Genomic DNA, 22234 nt, shown 5'->3' with positions numbered 1-22234 from the left:
CTCTGATCTTTGTTATTTCCTTCCTTCTACTAACTTTGGGCTTTGTTTTATTTTTCTTTTTCCAGTTATACTTGAGGTGTAAGTTAGATTGTTTATTTCAGATTTTTCTTGATTCTTGAGCTAGGCATGAATCACTATGAACTTCCTTCTTGGAACTGTTTTTGCTGTATCCCATACATTTTGGTATGTTGTATTTCCATTTTCATTTTTCTCAAAGTATTTTATTGATTTCCCTTTTCATTTCTTTGTCAGTCCTTTGGTTGTTCAGTAGCAGGTTGTTTAATCTCCACATTTTTGTGATTTTTCCAGTTTTATTCTCGTAATTGATTTCTAGTTTCATACCATTGTGGTAAAAAAAAAAAAGTCCTTAATATAATTTCCATCTTCCTAAATTTGTTAAGACTTGGTTTTTGGCCTAACATATAATCTATCCTCGAGAAAGTTGTAGGTGCACCTGAGGAGCAGATCTTCTGCTTTTGGATGGAATGTTCTATATACATCTATTAAGTCTATCTGGTCTAAAGTGTCATTTAAGGTTGATGTTTCCATATTGATTTTCTGTCTAGATGATCTATCCATTGATGTGAGTGGGGTATTAATGTTCTCTAATATTAATGGATTGCTGTCTATTTCTCCCTTTAGGTCTGTTAATATTTGCTTTACATATTTAGGTGCTCCTATGTTGACTACATAAATATTTACAAATGTAATACCCTCTTGTTGGATTGATCCCTTTACTATTATTTAATGCCCTTGTCTTTTATTATAGTGTTTGTTTTAAAGTCTATTTTATCTGATATAAGTATAGCTACCCTAGGTTTCTTTTATCTAAAGTGAGTCTCTTGTAGGCAGCATATAGATTATTATTATTATTACTGTTTTTGGCTGCATTGGGTCTTCATTGCTGTGCACAGGCTTTCTCTAGTTGTGGCCAGTGGTGGCTACTCTTCGTTGGGGTGTGCAGGCTTCTCATCGTGGTGACTTCTCTTGTTACGGAGCCCAGGCTCTAGGCACATGGGCTTCAGTTGTTGCGGCTCGTGGGCTCTAGAGCACAGCCTCAGTAGTTGTGGCGCATGGGCTTAGTTGCTCTGTGGCATGTGGGATCTTCCCAGACCAGGGATCAAACCTGTGTCCCCTGCATTGGCAGCAGGATTCCTAACCATTGTGCTACCAGGGAAGTCCTGGTCTTATTTTTTTTAACCCATTTAGCTACTTTGTCTTTTTAGGGAAATTTTAGTCCATTTACATTTAAAGAAATTATTGATATGTATGTACCTATTGATAGGTATGTACTTATTGCCATTTTATTAACTGTTTTCTGACTGTTTTGTAGTTCTTCTCTTCCTTTCTTCTTCTCTTGCTCTCTTCCTTTGTGGTTTGATGACTTTCTTTAGTGGTATGCTTAGATTCCTTTCTCATTAATTTTTGGGTATATACTATTGGTTTCTGCTTTGGGGTTACCATGAGACTTACATATAACACTTATATTTATAACAGTATGTTTTAAGTTGAAAACAACTTAAGTTTGAATGCACTAAAGCTCTACATTTTTACTCTCCCCCAACACATTTTATATATTTATGTCATATTACATCTTTTTATCTTGTGTATCACTTTAAAGATAAAGATTCTCCTTTTACCTTTAACTTTAGACATTTTAATCATAATGTGTCTTGGTGTGGATCTCTTTGGGTTCATCTTATTTGGAATTCTCTGGGTTTCCTGAATCTGGATGTCTGTTTCCTTCCCCAGGTTAGGGAAGTTTGCAGTCATACTTCTTCAAATAAGTTTTCTCTCCCTTTCTCTCCCTCTTCTCCTTCTGGGACCCCTATAAAGTGAATGTATTCTGCCTGATGTTGTCTCATAGTTCCTTAACCTATCTTTACTTTTTAAAATCCTTTTTTGTTTTGCTGCTCTGCTTGGGTGAGTTCCACTGCCCTGATTTCAAGATCACTGATCCTTCCATCTGCTTCATCTAGACTCCTGTTGAACCCCTCTACTGTATTTTTCAGTTCAGATTATTATATTCTTTGGCTCTGTAATTTTAGTTTGGTACTTTCTTTAATCTTCTTTCTTTTTGTTGAAGTTCTCACTGTGTTCATCCATGCTTCCCCCAAGTTTGTTGATCAACTTTATGACCATTATTTTGAACTCTTTATCAGGAGTTACTGATAATTACTTATCTATGTTTCACTAAGGTTTTTCTTTTTTTTTTCCCCTGAGGTTTTACTTGGTTCTTTCATTTAGAACATATTCCTCTGTTTTCTTCATTTTGCATGACTCTCTATGTTTCTATGTATTAGATGAAACAGCTACCTTCCCAGTGAAGGAGTGGCCTTGTTAGGAGGTTCACCTTCATTCAACCTTGCCTTAGCAATGGTTGTGTCTTGGACCTTTGTGATTGTCCAAGCAGCCTATTTTATTTTTAACAGCTTCTAGAGCTTAAGCATGTGCCAAGACCTGTCAGTGTCCCAACAAGAGGGATCTCAGTCAGCACCTAGTTTAAGGCTAGAGGCCAGACCTACAAGCAAAAGCTTTTAAAGCATGCAAATATATACAGTTGTATGGGACCACAATCGTAAACTCTGGTGGTCTCTAGACTAGGCAATCTGGAAATGTCCAATTGTTAAAGTCTGTGAGACTCAGGAACACAAGCTCCAATGGCCACCAGAGCCAGGCAATCAACGAGTGTCCCCCATGTGGCAGCTGCAAAAACTGGGGAACCAGAGGGCAGGAAGGTCGAGCCCACCTTCTGAGGTCCCTAGAAAGGTTAACAGTCATCAATGAGATGTATGTTTAATTAGAAGCCTGCCCCTCATGCTGCAGCTATGATGATGAGCTTATAGGCCTCTTTCACAGGAAGACTGATCTCCTGGGTCTGTTGCCTCTTCCTGGTGGAGGACAGTAGCTGTTTAAGAAGTCTTTCTCTGTTGGTTACAATCCTGTGGGATCTGTGAGTATAAGCCATGATGACCTCCAGAGCCAGATGATATACAGGTGTCCCCTGGCAACAGCTACAAAAAAAATCAGGGCACCAGACTAGGGAATTAGCTCCTTTCTGGGAGATACCAGCAAGCTGTAGCAAGGCAGAGGGGGAGCTCAGTGACTCATCCACCAGCCTCTGTTCCCTGAGTATTCCACAAGCCTCGAGGAGTGTGCCAGACTAGAAGCCTGCCCCTCAAGCCAAAGCTTCTGGGCATGCAAATAGGCTTCTTTACCAGAAAGATGGGAGTTGTGTTTCAGTCTGCTATCTATGCAGTGCCCTTGGCGTGGCAGACTGCCAAGAACTGTCTCTCCAACTGTTACAGTCCCATGGGACCCAAGATGGACCCCCACCATCCTTCAGAGCCAGGCACTCAAGGGGTGTCCCTCAGCTATGGTTGCAAAAACTGGGGCACAAGGTATATAAAAACCTGGGCACCAGGCATGTGTAAAAGCTCCCCTCCAGGAGATACTGGCACTGTGGAGCATGGCAGAGGGAGAGCACAAAAGATGGCCTGCACTAAGGAAAAAAGAAAAAAGGAAAAAACTAAGCAAAACTAAAAAACCACTGTTTATTAGATTCCAACAGAGAGAAAACTTAGGGGAAAAGCAAAAAAAAGAAAAAGAAATTATACCTCTAAATTTATTTTTCTTTGCCTGAATATTGAGATCAGACCATCATATTCATTTAGAGGCAAAGTCTTTGTTAAGCTTAGGGACAGCAAAGTCTAACACACAATGTTATAATATAATATATAATTATTATAATATAATATAACCAAAAATCAGAATATATGATATATCTACCAGACAAAATGTTTAAAATTATAACTTTTCCCCAAAACCTAGGCCATTCAGTTCTATACCTTTGCACCAACATGATAAATGGTCTTAGGGGCCTGAGCTTCAAAGTCACACAGATCTGGATTTGAACTGCAGCCCCACCACTTACTCACTGTGTACTTTTGAACAAGCTCCTTAATCTCTCTGTGTCTTCATTTCCTCATCTATTAAAATAGGGCCAATAATACCTCCCTGACAGAGTTGCTGTGAGGCTTACATGAGATCATCTATGAGAAGTACCTAGTACAAGGCCTTTCCCATAGGAGATGCTCACTCCTTCACCTCACAGGACACTGTTTACGTGCAGCAGTGACAGACACATAAAAGATACACTAAAAATCCCAGAAAGTATTTATGAAAAAAAAAAGTATCATAAAAACTGAAAAAGAATTAATGAGATAGATACAAAAGTAAAATATTTAGTACTTAATAGGACACACATCCACCAAAGGGCATAAAGGGCAAAGAAAAATCAAGAGGTCGGTATATAAAACAGGTAAAGAGAAGGAGGAAAAATGTTCTGATGGAGAAAACAAGTGACAAGGTAAAGAGTGTCTTCAGTGGATGGAAGTGCATAAGATGACAATAAGAAGAAGCAAACACAAGGACAGATGTTCAGGTCCCAGGTACTGCACACCAAAACATATTAAGAAAAACAAAAACTACATAAATGATAAGTTCTACTACCATTAAAAGGAGTGAAATAGAGCCAGGGTAAAGGAAGACCCTCTCAATGGTCCCCCAGAGACCTCTCAGTGCAGCGGCCCTGGGTCTACTCCTCAGCAGGGCAGGAAATCTGAGAAGCAGCACACTGAACACAGTGAGGCTTCTCACACACTGACCCATGCTGGCAAAACTTATAGGAAATGATATATAGTTCAGACCAACAATTTACTGATTATAACAAGAAATATATTTTTCCATTTGAAGAGAATACTTAATGGTTTACTCTTCAGGATATGAGGAATACCAATTTTAAAAACTAGTAAAAACTAAGATTGGTAAAAAGCAAAGTATCATTGGTCATTCAACAATCATATATCCAGCAAATATTTATTGAGCACTGACAGTATATGGTAGACACAAAGCTACATAAGCTTCAGCTACAAGGATTACTATGACACTGCCCTGCTCTTGACCATGGTAAAAGATACCTATAATACAATTACTTTCAGTATGAAAGACTAAGAAATATAGATACCATGCAAACAGAGCAATCCTACTTCAGGAGAACTAGGGAAAGGAAAGGGACAAATAAGCTGGATATTTTAAATTACCTTTCAAATATGAGCTTTCTAGAAAAACAAGGGTTGAAAACCATTCCAAGAAGAGGAAAAGGAATATGCAAAGTACAAATCTGTGAAAATGTTTGCCATATATGGAACCAATGTGGTAAGATCCTAGGATGTAGTAAGATCCTGAGATGGCCTTCCTGGTGTGTGGGGTGCAGACAATGGGAAATGGCAGGATATGAGGATTGAGAAAAGGTTGAGAAAAGCTGCATATACCAAGGTAGCATGTGGATTTTATCAATTAGACTAGTAGTCACTAAACTTGGGGATGTGCAAGCCAACTTGTGTACAAGATAATCCACTGAGTTGTGAAAAAAAGTTAGAATTTTTATATAAAAGAAAAAATTAAGCTTTAGTAAGATTTCATAAATGGATCAACACTGCAGCCTCATTCAATCTTCACATAAGGTGGTCATGTGTCACAAACTGTCCAAGTGGTATCTTGAAGAAAGAGTAGTGGTTCTACCACATGCAGGGAACCCTCAGGCTTTCGTTCACTTTCAGGATATACATTACAGTTTCTACAGGACCAGCAAGGAAGATGTACTGAGTATACTATTTAACTAAAGTAACCATCAAATGGACACATTGCTTAAAAAGATTCTTGCAAAGAAATCAGAGATTAAAGATAATACTATCAAGGCAACAAAAGTTGGAAACTAGGAAATGATAGAGCTGACACTTCTATTCCCACTGTGAACTATTCATCAGCCTCATTAAGAGAATAAGCTAATAAGAGGTCAGCAAAAAATTTTCAAAATTATCAGGAAGACCATTTGAAATAATGAATTTATAGACCTTAATAAGAATTCATTCACTCTTTCAAAATTTTACTGTGCAGGTATTGTTCAATTTGCTAACAGTTAAAAAGCTGATAACAAGCAATTTTGCCCTAAGGGTACAGTGTTCACTGAGAGTCTCACCAATTGATTGATTATAATGTCAGTCAAAATCCCAACAAGTCATTTTGTTTTGGGGTGAAACTTGACAAACAGATTCTAAAATCTATATAATGGTAATGCAAAGTTCAATCATCAACCAAGATGATTTGACGATTTTTTTTGATTAAAAAAAAAAAAAAACCAAGCTGCAAGGACTGCCTCCTTGATAGTAAGACACTTAGAAGGCCACATTAACGAAGACAATGTGGCATTGGCATAAAGATACTGTTTTAGTGGGGAATCTCCAGAGAAAAAGAACTAACAGGAGATTATATAGATATATAGAGAGAGACTTATTATAAGGAATTGGCTCACTTAATTATGGAGGCAAGATGGAGACCCAGGAAAGCTGATAGTTTAGTTCTAGTCCAAATTTGAGGGCCTGAAACAAGGAAAGCCAATGGTTTCTGAAGGCTGGCCAACTCAATACCTAGGAAGGTCCAATGTTTTAGTTTGAGTCTGAAGGCAGGGGAAAAACTCAGGCCCCAGTGCAAGCCCTGTCAAGCAGAAGGAATTCTCTTACTCATGGAAGAGTTCAGCCTTTTTGTTCTACTCAGCCCTTCAACTAACTGGATGAGGCCCACGCACGTGAGGTAGGGTAACTGCTTTATTCAGTCTATTGATTTATATGTTAATCTCATCTAAAAATACTCTTGCAGAAACATCCAGAATAATGTTTGACCAAATATCTGGGCACCCTATGGCCCATTCAAGTTGACACATAAAATTAAGCATCGCAGATAGACAATGAGAACATTGGAGACATTTAGGATCAAACCTGCACATAAAAAGACATTTGATTTATGGTACTTCCCTGGTGGTCCAGTGGGTAAGACTCCGCACTCCCAATGTAGGGGGCCCGGGCTCAATCCCTGGTCAGGTAACTAGATCTCACATGCATGCCATAACTAAGAAGTCCCCATGCCGCAACTAAGACCAGGCGCTGCATAAATAAATAAATACTTAAAAATTTTTTTAAAAAAAGACATTTGATTTATGATGAAGGTAGCACCACAGCTCAGTGAGGAAAAAAGACTTTTCAATGATGGTGTTGGGACAATGGGGTATCCATGTGGAAGCAAAGTGAAAATGAACTCCTACCTTAGACCACACAATGAAACAGTTACACGTAGATCACAGACCTAAATGGGAAAGGCAAACCAATATACCTTTAGAAGATAATGTGAAAGGTCTTCATGACCCTGAAGTGGGGATAAATTTTCTTAAATAAGATACAAAGTTATTAACCACAAAGGAAAAGACTGATAAATCTGACAACAATAAAATTTTAAATGTCTTTCTTAAAAGAAGGTAAGACAGGTACTTCAGAGGCCAGCCCAAGCCCATGTTGTTACCTGTGATTCTGACTGACTGGCTACATTGTGACTGGAGGTCCCAATGACCCCCTCCAACTCAGGATGCTAATCCCAAGTCCAGATTATTACCTGTACTTCTGACCGACTGGCTAAATCAGAGGTTCCCACAACCCCCTCACTGGGTTCAATTAATTTGTTAGAGTGGCTCACAGAATTCAAGAAATCCACTTACATACTAGATTACTGATTTCTTATAAAAGAATATTAAAGGATACAAGTCAACAGTCAGATGAAGAGATGCATAGGGCAAGGTCCCAAACAGAGAAGCTTCTGTCCTTATACAGCTTGGGGCCTGTCAAGGTGGCATGCAGAAACATTCTGCTTCCCCCATGTGGAAGCTCTCTGAAAAGGGGCCAAAAAGCGGTCCTTTGGGTTTTTATTGAGGCTTCATTATATAGTCATGATTGACTAAATCACTGGCTAACAGCAACTGATTCAACCTCAAGCCCCTCTCCCCTCGCAGGAAACCAGATGGTGGGACTGAAAGTTCCAACCCTCTACTCACAAGGTTGGTTCTCCTGCCAAGCAGCCCTCATCCTCAGGTGCCCTCCAAAAGTCACCTTATTAACGTAACACAAGACACCTTTTATCACTCTCAACACTTAGGCAATTCCAAGAGTTTTGGCAGCTGTGAGCCAGGAACTGCAGACGGAGACCAAATATAAATAAAAAATATATTTTGGTCATCTGAATGACCAAATATATATTTCTTATAAATCACAATATCTCAAATACAGACTGCATTATTCCATTTTTACCAAGATAAAATAACAGGCCAAACTGCATAATTAAGTGGTAAAACCATAAAGCAATGTAAATAAAAGTCAGGCTAGTAGTAACTGCTAGCAAGGCACATAAGGGCATATAAATAGGAAGGGGCACTTGGGAGCTTCCAGGAGGGAGACAATGTTCCATTCTATATCCTGACCTGGGTGGTAGTTGAAAGGGTATTTATTTGCAACGATTTGTTAAGCTTGGCATTTATGCTTCATGCACTTTTCTGCATGTTGGTTAGATTTTGTAATTTAAAAGGTTTTTTTTTGTTTTAATCCTAAAGAATGAAGTAGAGGACTGAAGCAATACAGGAACATCTGGATATTGCTTACTACTGCATTTAAAGGGAATAAAGATTGAATAAAACCCTTTTGACTGATCTCCACTCCTGGTATTCTGCCATTCTTTTCTCATCAGAATAAAATATAATACTGGTATGGTCTTTCCCAAAGAAGATAAGTAGTTGCTAAATTTGGCAGGCCCAGAGACCTCCCCTTTGGATTATAAACTCTGAGAACAGACTGTCTTTAGATCCACTACTGTATCCTCAGCTTCTTTAATAGTGCCAGGCAAACAGTAGGTTCTCAAAAAGCATCTGTTCAATGGATTCACTGGTAAAACTAAGTTTTTCAAGAACCAAATATTCCAAAAAGATGCGAAAGAGTCCTGTGACTTCAACCAGTCTCTAAGAGCTGTAAGAAGAGCCATAGAGGTGGTGTTATTTGACAGTACATTTGAGGTTACTAGTAAGACTCCAAAAAAATTAATGTATTTCCAATATAACATATTAACAAAGGCTAACATATGGCAAGCATCAAACAATTTCTAGGACAGGTGCGGAATTTGCCTCTGCGCCATCTTCCATTGGATGCTGTTTGTGCCGTCATTGGAGGGCTGGCAAGATGACGGAGTAGAAGGATGTGAGCTCACCCCTTCCTACAAAAACACCAAAATCATGACTAACTGCTGAAAGACCACTGACAAAAAAAACACTGAAACCTGACAAGAAAGATACCCTACATCCAAAGACAAAAAAAGAAGCCACAAGATGGTAGGAGGGGCACAATCACGATAAAATCAAATCCCATACCCACCTGGTGGGTAACCCACAAACTGGAAAATAATTACACCACAGAAGTTCTCCCACAGGAGTGAAAGTCCTGAGCCCCACGTCAGGCTTCCCAGCCTGGAGGTCTGGCAACAGCAGGAGGAAACCCCAGAGAATTGGTTTTGAAGGCCAGTGGGGTTTGACTGAAGGAATTCCACAGGACTGGGGGAAAAAGAAACTCCACTCTTGGGGGGCTCACACAAGGTCCCATGCTCACCAGGACCCAGGGAACAAAGTAGTGACCTCATAAGAGACTGGGCCAAACCTACCTGCTAGTATTGGATGGTCTCCTGCAGAGGCAAGGGATGGATGTGGCTCACTGAGGGGGAAAAAGACACTGGCAGCAGAGTTCCGGTGAGTACTCATTGGCGTGAGCCTTCCTGGAGGTCACCATTTCCTCCCCAAGGCCTAGGCCTACCCAACAGCCTGTAGGCTCGTGCTGGGCACCTCAGGCCAAACAACAAACAGGGTGGGAACATAGCCCCACCCATCAGCAGTTAGGCTGCTTAAAGTCTTCCCGAGCATGGCCCTGCTCACCAGAGGGACAAGACCCAGGTCCACCCACCAGTGGGCAGTAATCAGACCCTCCCAACAAGAATCCAGCACAAGCCTCTTAGATAGCCTCATCCACCAAAGGGCAGACAGCAGAAGCAAGATGAACTACAATTCTGCAGCCTGCGGAACAGAAACCGCAATCACAGAAAGTTAGACGAAAAAAGACGGCAGAGGAACATGTCCTACATGAAGGAACAAGATAAAACCCCAGAAGAACGAAGTGAAGTGGAGATAGGCTATCTACCGGAAGAAGAATTCAGAGTAATGATAGTGAAGATGATATAAGATCTCGGAAAAACAAAGGAGGCAGAGTTTGAGAAGATGCAAGAAATGTTTAACAGAGACCTAGAAGAACTAAAGCACAAACAAACAGAGATGAACAACACAATAATTGAAATGAAAAATACAGTGGAAAGAATCAATAGCATAGTAACTGAGGCAGAAGAATGGATAAGTGAGCTGGAAGACAGAACGGTGGAAATCACTGCCGCAGAAGAGTATAAAAAGAATGGAAAGAAATGAAGACAGTCTAAGAGACCTCTGGGACAACATTAAATGCACCAACATTTGCATTACAGGGTTCCCAGAAGGAGAAGAGGGAGAGAAAGGGCCTGAGAAAATATTTGAAGAGATAATAACAGAAAACTTCCCTAACATGGGAAAGGAAACAGTCACCCAAGTCCAGGAAGTGCAGAGAGTCCCAGGCAGGATAAACCCAAGGAGGAACATGCCAAGACACATAGTAATCAAACTGACAAAAGTTAAAACAAAGAAAAAATATTAAAAGCAACAAATAACATACAAGAGAACTCCCATAAGGTTATCAGCTGATTTCTCAGCAGAAACTCTGCAGGCCAGAAGGGAGTGGCACGATATCTTTAAAGTGATGAAAGGGAAGAACCTGCAACCAAGAATACTCTATCCAGCAACGCTCTCATTCAGATTTGACAGAGAAATCAAAACCTTTACAGACAAACAAAAGCTAAGAGAATTCAGCACCACCAGACCAGCTTTGCAACAAATGCTAAAAAACTTCTCTAAGCGGAAAAGAAAAGGCCACTACTAGAAAGAAGAAAATTATGAATGGAAAAGCTCACTGGTAAAGGCAAGCATAAAGTAAAGGTAGGAAATCATCTGCACAGAAATATGATATCAAAACCAGCAATTGTGAGAAGAGAGCACAAATGCTGGATATTGGAAATGCATTTGAAATTAAAAGACCAGCAACTTAAAACAATCTTGTTTATATATAGACTGTTATATCAAAATCTCATGGTAAAAGCAAACTGAAAATCTACAATAGATATGCATTTCTTTAAATGTAAATGGATCAAATGCTCCAACCAACAGACACATACTGGCTGAATGGATACAAAAACAAGACCAATATATATGCTGTCTACAAGAGACCCACTTCAGATCTAGGGACACATACAGACCGAAAGTGAGGGAATGGAAAAAGGTATTCCAGGCAAATGAAAATCAAAAGAAAGCTGGAATAGCAATACAGACAAAATAGACTTTAAAATAAAAACTGTTACAAGAAACAAAAAAGGACACTACATAATGATCAAAGGATCAATCCAAGAAGATATAACAGTTGTAAATATATATGCACCCCGACATAGGAACACCCCAATATATAACAGAACAGCCATAAAAGGAGAAATCTACAGTAACACAATAATAGTGGGAGGCTTTATTTATTTGTTTGTTTGTTTGTTTATTTTTATTGGAGTAGAGTTGCTTTACACTGCTGTGTCAGTTTCTGCTGTACAGCAAAGTGAATCAGCCATACGTATACATATATCCCCTCTTTTTTGGATTTCCTTCCCGTTAAGGTCACCACAGAGCAGAATAGAATTCACCGAGTAGAATTCCCTGTGCTATACAGTGAGATCTCATTAGTTTTCCATTTTATACACAGTAGTGTATGTATGTCAATCCCAATCTCCCAATTCATCTCACCCCCTCTTTTTCCCCTTTGTATCCATAAGTTTGTTCTCTACATCTGTGTCTCTATTTCTGCTTTGCAAATAAGATCATCTATACCATTTTTCTAGATTCCAATAGTGGGGGACTTTAACACCCCACTTTAATCAATGGACAGGTCATCCAGACAGAGGATCAATAAGGAGACACAGGCCTTAAATGTCACATTAGACCAGATGGACTTTATCAATATTTATAAAGCATTCCATCCAAAAGTAGCAGAATACACATTCTTCTCAAGTGCACATGAAGCATTCTCCAGGACTGATCACATGCTGGGACACAAAGCAAGCCTTAGTAAATTTAAGAAAACTGACATCATATCAAGCATCTTTTCTGACCACAATGCTCAGAAATTAGAAATCAACTACAAGAAAAAAATTGTAAAAACACAAACACATGGAGGCTAAACAATATGCTACTAAACAACCAATGGATCACTGAAGAAATCAAAGAGGAAATCAAAAAATACCTAGAGACAAATGAAAACAAAAGCACAACAATCTAAAACCTATGGGACGCAGCAAAAGCAGTTCTAAGAGGGAAGTGTATAGCAATATAATCTTACCTCAGGAAACAAGAAAAGTCACAAACAACCTAACCTTACACCTAAAGCAATTAGAGAAAGAAGAACAAACAAAACCCAAAGTTAGTAGAAGGAAAGAAAACATAAAGATCAGAGCAGAAATAAATGAAATAGAAACGAAGAAAACAATAGCAAAAGTGCATGAATAAAAGCCGGTTCTTTGAAAAGATAATCAAATTAGCGAGACTCATCAAGAAAAAAAGGGAAAGGGCCCAAATCAATAAAATTAGAAATGAAAAACAAGAAGTTACAATGGACCCCACAGAAGTACAAAGGATCATAAAAGACTACTACAAGCAAGTATATGCCAATAAAACTGACAACCTAGAAGAAACGGACAAATTCTTAGAAAGGTACAACCTCCCAAAACTGAACCAAAAAGAAACAGAAAATATGAACAGACCAATCACAAGTACTGAAATTGAAACTGTGATTTTAAAACTCCCAAAAAACAAAAGTCCCAGACCAGATAGCTTCAGAGGCAAATTCTATCATACATTTAGAAAAGAGCTAACACCTATCCTTCTGAAACTATTCCAAAAATTGCAGAGGAAGGAGTACTCCCAAACTCATTCTATGAGGATACCATCACCCTGATACCAAAACCAGACAAAGATACTACAAAAAAAGAAAATTACAGGCCAATATCACTGATGAACAGATGCAAAAATCTTCAACAAAATACTAGCAATCTGAATCCAACAATACATTAAAAGAATCATACACAATAATGATCAAGTGGGATTTATCCCAGGGATGCAAGGATTTTTCATTATCTGCAAATCAATCAGTGTGATACACCACATCAACAAACTGAAGAATAAAAACCATATGACCATCTCAATAGATGCAGAAAAAGGCTGTGACAAAATTCAACACCAATTTATGATAAAAACTCTCTAGAAAGTGGGCATAGAGGGAACATACCTCAACATAATAATGGCCACATATGACAAACCATAAAAAGAATTAAAAAGAATGAAATTATGCCATTTGAAGCAACATGGATGGACCTGGAAAATTATAAATGATCACATTAATAATTTTTATATTGATTACATATTTAAATAATGGTATTTTGGATATACTGGGTTAAATAAAATAATCATTAAAATTAGTCTCAACTTTTTCTTTTTACATTTCTTCAAGCAGCTGCTAGAAAACTGAAAATTATCTATGTAGAATGTACTTTGTTTCTATTGGACAGTGGCATGCTATAGCATTAGATATAAATGACCACTCATTCCTTCTTAAAATGCTGCTGCTTTTCTCCTTCTTCTTCTTGGACTCCCCTTTCTAGTGTGCAGTGTAACTTATTCTTCCACTCACTCCTTAAATGCCAGTTTCTCCCAAGGTTGTCCCTAGGCCCTTTCCCCTCCTCACACTAGGTACTTTCCTTGGGTGATCTCACCCTCACGCATGGCTCCCACTGGTCCTGTACCCTGAGGACTGTCAACCCTCTGTGCAAATCAGCCCCTCTCCTGAAAACACTAAGTTCAACTCCACCTACACCTAAGTACACCTGCACTTAATTTGCCGTTACATCCTTACATATTTACCTTATTAATATCATAAATGTGGTCCTTCTTTTCCATTTCATTCAGGCCTTCATGATTTCTCACTTTTATCACTACAACTGCTTCGAAAGTGCTATCCCTGGCACCTTCCAAAGCAACTTCCTTTTGCTGGTAAGTTTCTAAAATTCACACCTGGCCACATGATTTCTCTATTTAAAATACTTCGGTGGTTTCCCCACTGCCTTCAAGTTAAAATAAAAACTTCTTATAATCATACATAAGGCTTTATGGTTCATCATCAACCCTATAAAATCCCAAGCTCAGGGATATCTAAGCACCTGCAGCTTCCTGAACACAGCATTTGCTTCCTCACCACCATTCTTTGCACATGCTCTTTTTGCTGGCAGGAATATCGTTCCTAAAACTCTATCCCTGTTCTCTTAGTCATCCTTCAAAACTCAGCTGATATATCATCTCTCCCAGGAAACATCTCCAAACCATCAAGTCTGAACAAGTGTCCCTCCTCTGAGTCACCATCACCCCTATACACAGCTCTACCAATAACCCAATGACACTGCCCTAGAATGACCTGGTTACTAGTCTGTAAACTCTCTGAAGGTAGGAATTAAGTGTTTTAACTTTACCTCCCTGTGCTACACTTAATGAGTATCTATTTATTAAATGGATACAATATTAAACAAGGGAAACCCACAGAATAAACTGCAAGGCTAGAAACTTACAACTAGGCTAATATAAGTCACGAGTTAAATGAAGAAAGTTAACCTAATCACTCTAAAAACACTTTATTAGATGGCCTATTTCTGGACTTAATGAGCTAGCCAATAAAAATATATATCCTAAATAATCACTAAAATAGCAAATACTCAACAAAAGCAATAATTTAAAAAATTGAAAACTAAGTATGTTATTCTATTTCTATAGCCTTGTTTTTCATACCTTTTCTTCCCTAATTCTACTTATCAGTTCCTTCCTTCAGCTCTTTAACTTTCCTTCCAGTTAAATGTTGCATTTTTTCCTTCCCTCGCCCAATCCTTTTCACTTCTACTGTCCCTCCAATTCTTCTTTTAATCTAACAAAAATACAAATACTGTCTTTGTCATCTCTATCAGCAATTCTGTATAAAACAAAGGAATGGTAAAAAGCAGCGAACGGAATGATATCACCAGTCAGATTGGTAGACAAAACCATATGCATTAATCTGGGTGGTTGGTTTCGTAATACTAAGCAGCTAATCTAGACCATATGCATAGTAAGTGCAGTCTGACAGGCATCAGCAAGTCCTTGAGGTTCTTGCAGCAGGACAGTGGGGGGTAAGAGAAAAGACCAGCCAACTTGCTGGTGGTGAGGGCAGCTACAGCACAGCCTTACAACATTCTCCTATTTGTGCCCACCATTCAAGAGGAAGCAGACACAGGGGGAATTCAGAAAGCTGTCAGCTATCTGGACTAGCACGGTCAGGTAACCGATTTGACGGTGTTTGCAGCATTAGCCAACCAGCCCTAGATGCTAGTCTGAGCACACTGGCCAGGGTACCAACTTTAGGACACAAAATAAAGACTGCTGCTCCCTGGGCACTTCTGAATTTTAGTTTTACTACAGAATAGATTCTGAGAGAGGCAGAGAAGTACCTGAAGAGAAATTATCTAAGTATTTAAAGTAGGTTGGTAGGAAGAAACAATTGTTAGAAGGAAGGAGAGTACATTCTTTTAATTACCTGAGAGTAACTTTCTAAAACCACTCAACGTTAGTTCTTGCAGGCATGGGGAAGTTCACCCTGAGGACCTATCTCTTAAGGAATTCACAATCAAACAAAAATGAAATCTCTTGTAAAGCTTTACAAGTTTAACAGTGAAGGATGTGTTTGAAAAAGTTTCTGGACTGTCAAAGCAGCACCTTTATTGAATTCAAAGCAGTATAGTGCAAGATGTTCTTTTACCTGTGTCCAGGAGTTAATTTTCGATTCTCCAGAATTCTGTGGATCTTTCTTAATCAGACAACACAAGCACCATATTAGAATTTTTTGGCTTTCATCTGCAAAAAGGAAAACTAAAATGAGTAGGTTTTATCAAATAGAAAGAAAAGATAATCAGTAGAAAATTTGTAACATTATATACTAAAGGAAATATATTTATTATATTTTAGGAAAATCACAAACTACTAAGTTCATAGAACAAGCATCCAGGACCATGTGTGAAACTTTGTGGTTTTTTTCCTTCTTGTGGGTTCAGGATCACTTATGCTTAGCCCTTGTGAGGTCAATTCTCTTTCTGTCACAGCAGCAATTTTTAAAGCCAAAAGAGAATGATGGAAAGAACTAAAAGAACTGGCTTTTTCAAGATCAGTTCTTTATTTTATATTCAAACCATTAGTAATTTCAACCTTTTTAAGGCAGTATCACTGCTATAAGCAGTAGTCGATATTTCTGATTTAATCTAATTGGCCAAAATACCCCCACTTAAATAAATTTAACAAAAAGAATTGTTTTAAAATACATTCTTTTTAATACCAAATGGTTTGGATAAAATAGAAGCCTTTTACATGCTCCTAATTCTTTACTCTAAAATGTAAAACTGTACTAAATATGTGATAACAATGCTGACCTTTGAAATCTATTTGGCTAGAACATCTACTTGGTAAGCCATTTTCTCTTTCCTCCTTTGGTAACTAAGTCCATTCAAGTTGAAGATTCTATAACACAACTGAGAAGCAAAAATGAGACCTAAAAACTGAAGATGTCAGTACCTGAACTAGAACCAAGCTACTATGGACTTTACCACAAGGCCATGGAGGTGACGCTGAGGAAACCCAGCACCTGGAATCACTCCTCTGCAGGATCACCTGATGCTCTTTACTTTGTTATCTACTGCAATTTCATAAACACAGCATTTCTAAGGGCTTCATTAACAAGAAATAAGGAGAATACAAACTACAGTAAGCTATCTCGGCATTTTCAACCACAAACCAAAGGACCCTGATAGTAATCTTAAATCCATTTTCCCCCCATAAACTTAGGCTTTCCTAATAACTAACATCTCTGAACAAACTTTATCAGGGGTTATCCTGAGGGATATTCCTATTTTTCCTAGCTTTTATGAGCTCAAATACATCACTGGCTTGCCTGAAATCAGTTCATTGCAAGAATCACATAATTTAACCGCTGGAGATCCTAGGGTTCTTCAGGTTGAACCAATGCCCCTGATTAAAAATCTGACTGTTGTACTTTCTATGTTTTAAATATCAGAAGAAATTATAACTATCTGCATGTCACAAGTGTGACAAACACATCTAATGATATGCTTATGTAAGCAGCTTCCCATGTTATACAAAATGCAACCTGATGGGGAGCATTTCCAAAAATCAGACACTCACCACTAAAGAGAAAAAGGACAGAAAATGTTAATTATGGAGTGTAAATCTAAAAGAATCCAAAAGATAGGAGTTTTCCCCAGATGTTGAGTGACTCTGCACATTTAGTTCAACAAGCATATTATTTTTTACTTTTCTCTCAAAAAGAAAAAGAAGAGCAAGAGTAACTTGCCCCCCACCTTTATTTCTTTGCCCAGAGTCAATGCACTGAAATGCACTACTAATGAGCTTACTTTGTTTTAGGGATTTAAAGATGCAAGCCATCACCTATTATTCATGAATGCCACCAGCACTGTCTACAGGGGATGGCATCTGTCAGGCTCCTCCCTAGAGGCCCAGACATTGTAGCTGGAGCACTGGGGATAGAAAACTGCCTGGGATTCATCACGCAGACAGTCATTAGTGCAAAGCACTCATCTAAAAATGAGTGTAAGGGAAAGGAATATACCAACATATATTTGCCACCTAATATTTTATTTTTTGATATCTTGAACTGAAAGCTCAAATGAAAGCTAAATTAATTCTTTAAATTAATTCTATAGTTTAAAAGTGTGATGGCAGCATTTTTTTTAGACAATAAATATTTGTTTTAAGCTGCCAAGTTTGGGGGCAAACTCTCACACAGTAATAAAAAGCATGAGGAAAACAGGTTATAGCTATAATATGTTAATCATGAGTTCAGACCTAGACCCTACCAGCCAGAACTCCAAGGAGGTGAAGGCAGTAATTTTATGGAGAGAACACCACTGAATAAAAGGTGTTTTTTTCCCTTTCTATTACCTCTTTTTTCTCTTCCCTTTGTAGAGTCTTTTAATTTCCAAATCCTTCCTCGTCCTCCTTCCTTATTATCCTTATTTCTGATCCTATTCTCATTTACTTACTTCTTTCCTTGATGGAAATTGTTTACTTTTACTGTACTTAAAAAATAATTTTGATATTACATAACCATAAGAAAAGATCCTTTCCTGGAAGAAAGTGCCCAACTAGTGAAACAACAGTGGCAACACAGGCAAGATTTGATTACTCATGAGTTCTGTGCCTGTCAGTCTCCTCTACGAGCTCAAAACCAAATGCATACCTCAAACAGGAAACTGAAATTTAATGGGCAGTTCAAATGGTAACACAGGCATTTAAACAGAAAGAGATGGAGAATTTGTTTCTGGTTGATAGAGGGGGCCAAAGTAATGGAGATTAGGTGCTAAGGAAAGATCACAGACAGATACAAGTATAAATCCACAGGGATAAATCAGTCCAGCCTCTCACTTTTACAAATAAAGAATCGGAGACCCAGTGAGTTCTGTGGCTTGCCTTAGAAAATCCTATCTCATCTATTTTCCTCCAAAAGTCAGCACCCGCAAAACCTCCCCTGTGAAACTCTCCTTCCCCTCAGCAACTTATTCAAAGCTCCACAGTACCAACCATCATCCTGACTCTGGCTGATCTCCTTAGGTTTCCTTTTTCCCTGACTGGAAGCTCCTAGAGGGCAGAAATTGTGAGCCATGTTCTCCTAGGGCTTGACATTAAAAAAAAAAAAAAAAAAGTGACTATATATATTCACATGAAGCTGGCTGGTGGTAAAGCCAGGACTGGAACATTTCAACCACAGTGGTACAATCCATGGGGGCAGATCATTACAACAATATGGGCTTTAGAGGAGTAGGATCCTGGATTTTATTAGTTGTATATCCTGAGAAAAGTGACATATTTAGGCTAATCCATAAATACCTATCCTGCAAGCCTATCAAGAACTCAATTAGACCCACTATGCAATCCATAGAGAATAGTGCTCAGCACAAAGTGAGCAATGCCCCTCATTCTACTTCAATTCTACAACCCAAACTTTCCCACATTTTAACATTTCTCAATTAAGGATGTGGCCCAAATCCACTAGGTACACTTAAAGGGCATATTATTTCTTTTTTCTAAAAAGTGGTTATTCAATCCATGAAGTATCTGACAATGAGTGATGCCTTTAAATGGAGGAAATCCAACAGTTTCTTTTCCTTTCTCCTGCCATCAACAGCATTGGCCTAGCTCAATGTTTTTCACACTTTTGGTCACGACGTATAGGTGGATTGTAAAATCAGTTTTGGGTCATGAAAACCATTTTAAAAATGGTATAGTGAATATGAATTGCGCATAATAAAAGCAAGCATTTTTCCATGAAATGTGTGGGTGTATGTGTATAACTGTATGTATGCATATATACACATGTATAGAAAATGTATTTCTGGTCAAAGGTTTTTTGAGAAACACTGGCCTAGTTGAAATATATAAATTTAGGGCAGGTAAGCATGGCCCTGGTAGGCAAACACAGTGATGGCTTTGCCATTTTAGATCAAGAACTTGAACAAGCTAAGTGGGTAAAGGAGGAAGCGTCAACTTAAGGGGGAAGAGGAAGCAAGAGGCATTAAGTGAAGAGGAAAAGGAATAGAATGAAGATGGGGGTGAAGCCAGTAAGTTTGAGTATATGCAGTGCACCCATGCATGTATGCTCATGGAACCAAATGCAAATGTTGTCCCTTCCCCACCTAGTTCAAGCTCCTTCTAATGACTTAGAACAGGCTAGGAAAGAGATACTGTATAATTCTCTAAACATCAAAAGGGAATATTCATATTATTTTTGATTCTACTATCATTATATTATGCAATTAGCCTCTGACTTTAAAAATATGAAAAGTAAGTATTACATTAGCTAGCAATATAGTCAAATCAAGGCAATAAACCTCCACTATATACCTTCAGATGTGCCTATTCACCCTCTGCTAAGCTCTGGGACAACAAAGAGAACTAAAACCACAGTTCCTGCTCTTGAGAGGCGTTCAGTCTTCCAGGGCATCAGACAGGCAAACCAACAATTATATAGCAGGGTAGTAAGTGTTTTAATTAAGGGAGATACTGGCAGCTATGCACACACTAAGAAAGGTTCCTAACTCAGCCCTAGCAAGGCTATTTCGAAGAAGATTTGAGGACATGAGATGAGAACAGAGTTCCAGGCAAAAAGAACTGCATGTCGCAGGCCCAGACATCAAGCACTGTTAGTAATTTAAACTGTCTACAATGCATGTGGTATAGCTGTGGAGGATTAAACAGGAAATGAGGCTAGACAGGTAGGCAGGAGGTCAGCGAAGGGACACCTCCCCCAAAATATCCCCAAATTCCTCTTAACCTTGGGTAAAACAAAACTGTCACCCCTAAATAATGGCAGAGCCATGGCAGGATTCAAACACTGAAGAATTTTACACATGGAAAACGGCGTGTGAGTTAATATGAAATTGCAAAACAAAGAAATTATTTCATTATTATAACCATTTTACACTGAATTAAAAGTGAGGTTATAACAGTCATCTGGGAGTTTCTGCCCTCTAATCAAGGAGTTCTATTCTCCTACACATCTGCATGTATGTGTTTGTTTGTGTGTGTTTATCTATATACACATACACAAACATATATGGACAACAATAAAGGATGCCTTCTTTGTAATGGAACAAGGAATATATTTGATAAGTTATTTCATGAAAAATAAGAGAAAGGCTTATAATTTAAAGTTCTGTGTTTTGTTAAACAATGCAAAGATTAAAATTATCATTAGAAGTTTGTATTTTGAGAGGACATGCTTTGGATTCTTACCATATGCTAAGATAAAAGGATTCCAGCAAGTTTTTGCCAACAGTTGACCAATTGTGGGGAATCTTTCAATAATTGCATTTGAATCCTATAAAAGAAAATTATGTTTTGGTCAGTAAAAGGACACTACACAACTCAGAAAAGCCTGAACTGCCATTATAGGTTGAGGGAGCTTGAATGTTTCTTGTTTAGCATATATTTTAGAAAAGTAGGGGGAGAAAAAGGTTAGAGAAGATCTTTAGGTAAGTAATTCTAATAAAGTTTAACAAGCAATCACCATACTTCATCCTTAAACCAGGCCACCAAAACTAAGAAGTACAACAAGTTTAGGTAAAATCAATATTATTGCAGAATTAACTTTATTTTACTCATATTTAAGTCAAGAAAGGCCACTTTATCTAAAAAATAACAAAGACTGCATAATAATGAAAAAAAATTATAGGTGATTAATATCTATGTAACACCATATGTTCATCCTGGGTTTTTTTTCTAACATAATAAGAGAAGTTCCTGAGTCAGCTCCAGTAGCACTATCTCAAAGAAGGTTTAGCAGGACAAGAACTCTGGAACTTGTAAAAAGAAATAAAAGCAGCCAAAGCATATAGATATATATCTCTGTTTATTACTATTTTGATTACTATATGCTAAATGACATCATACTTGTCTGCAACGACCTAAAACCTGACACAAAAAACGATCAACCAAATAGAAAACAGCTTAAGATTAAAAAATACACTTGCTGTTGTACACTTGGCCCTTTCCCACTTCTTTACCTTTCAAGAAAGTTAAAAAATAAGACCAAACTGGGCTAACATGCACATAAGCTGAAATGATAAGCATTTCCTACTGCTGAAGCAATAAATTCCTCACATTTGTCTGAGCATCAAGGTCAGTCTTGGACTTTCTGGAATCACTTTAAGGTCAAGTTACAAAAGTCTCATTGCCAAAAAACAATTTTAAAAGTTAGCATTAGTTGTTCATACAGACAGTATCTTTTCTTCTACTTTCTAAAGACATGTGAACTCATATCATCACTATGAATTATTCTTCAAATTTCCTACTTGCTTCTTTGATTAAGGAAAGAAAAGTATAACACAAGAACACCTACATTAAATGACAATTTCGCTTTTCATTTTGAAATTAGAAAATAAGTATAAACAAATAATATTTTCATATTATGAAAATACATTAATTCACAAAAATACCTATTGCAATGAAACTAAGAAATCTTATGTCAAAATGAAAAAATACCAA

The 22234-nt window shown here is 38.0% G+C and overlaps 1 protein-coding gene across 8 annotated transcripts in view; it reads right to left on the bottom strand.

The window, feature by feature from the left end:
- The window catches only part of FANCC (FA complementation group C), a 268384-nt gene that overhangs the window by 155950 nt on the left and 90200 nt on the right, over window positions 1-22234 (bottom strand). For all 8 annotated transcript variants that reach the window (XR_009008706.1, XM_057548936.1, XM_057548933.1 and 5 more), the window contains 2 exons: window positions 20984-21068; window positions 15924-16018 (listed from right to left, as the gene is read on the bottom strand). Coding sequence is in view for 7 of the 8 variants with exons in the window: in XM_057548936.1 (XP_057404919.1) it covers window positions 15924-16018; window positions 20984-21068 (180 nt within the window). In the remaining variant the exon portion in view is untranslated. The remainder of the gene's footprint in view (window positions 1-15923; window positions 16019-20983; window positions 21069-22234) is intronic.

This window comes from Balaenoptera acutorostrata, chromosome 6 (assembly GCF_949987535.1).
Source record: "Balaenoptera acutorostrata chromosome 6, mBalAcu1.1, whole genome shotgun sequence".
Taxonomy (NCBI): domain Eukaryota; kingdom Metazoa; phylum Chordata; class Mammalia; order Artiodactyla; family Balaenopteridae; genus Balaenoptera; species Balaenoptera acutorostrata.
This window is presented reverse-complemented; position numbering and strand designations above follow the sequence as displayed.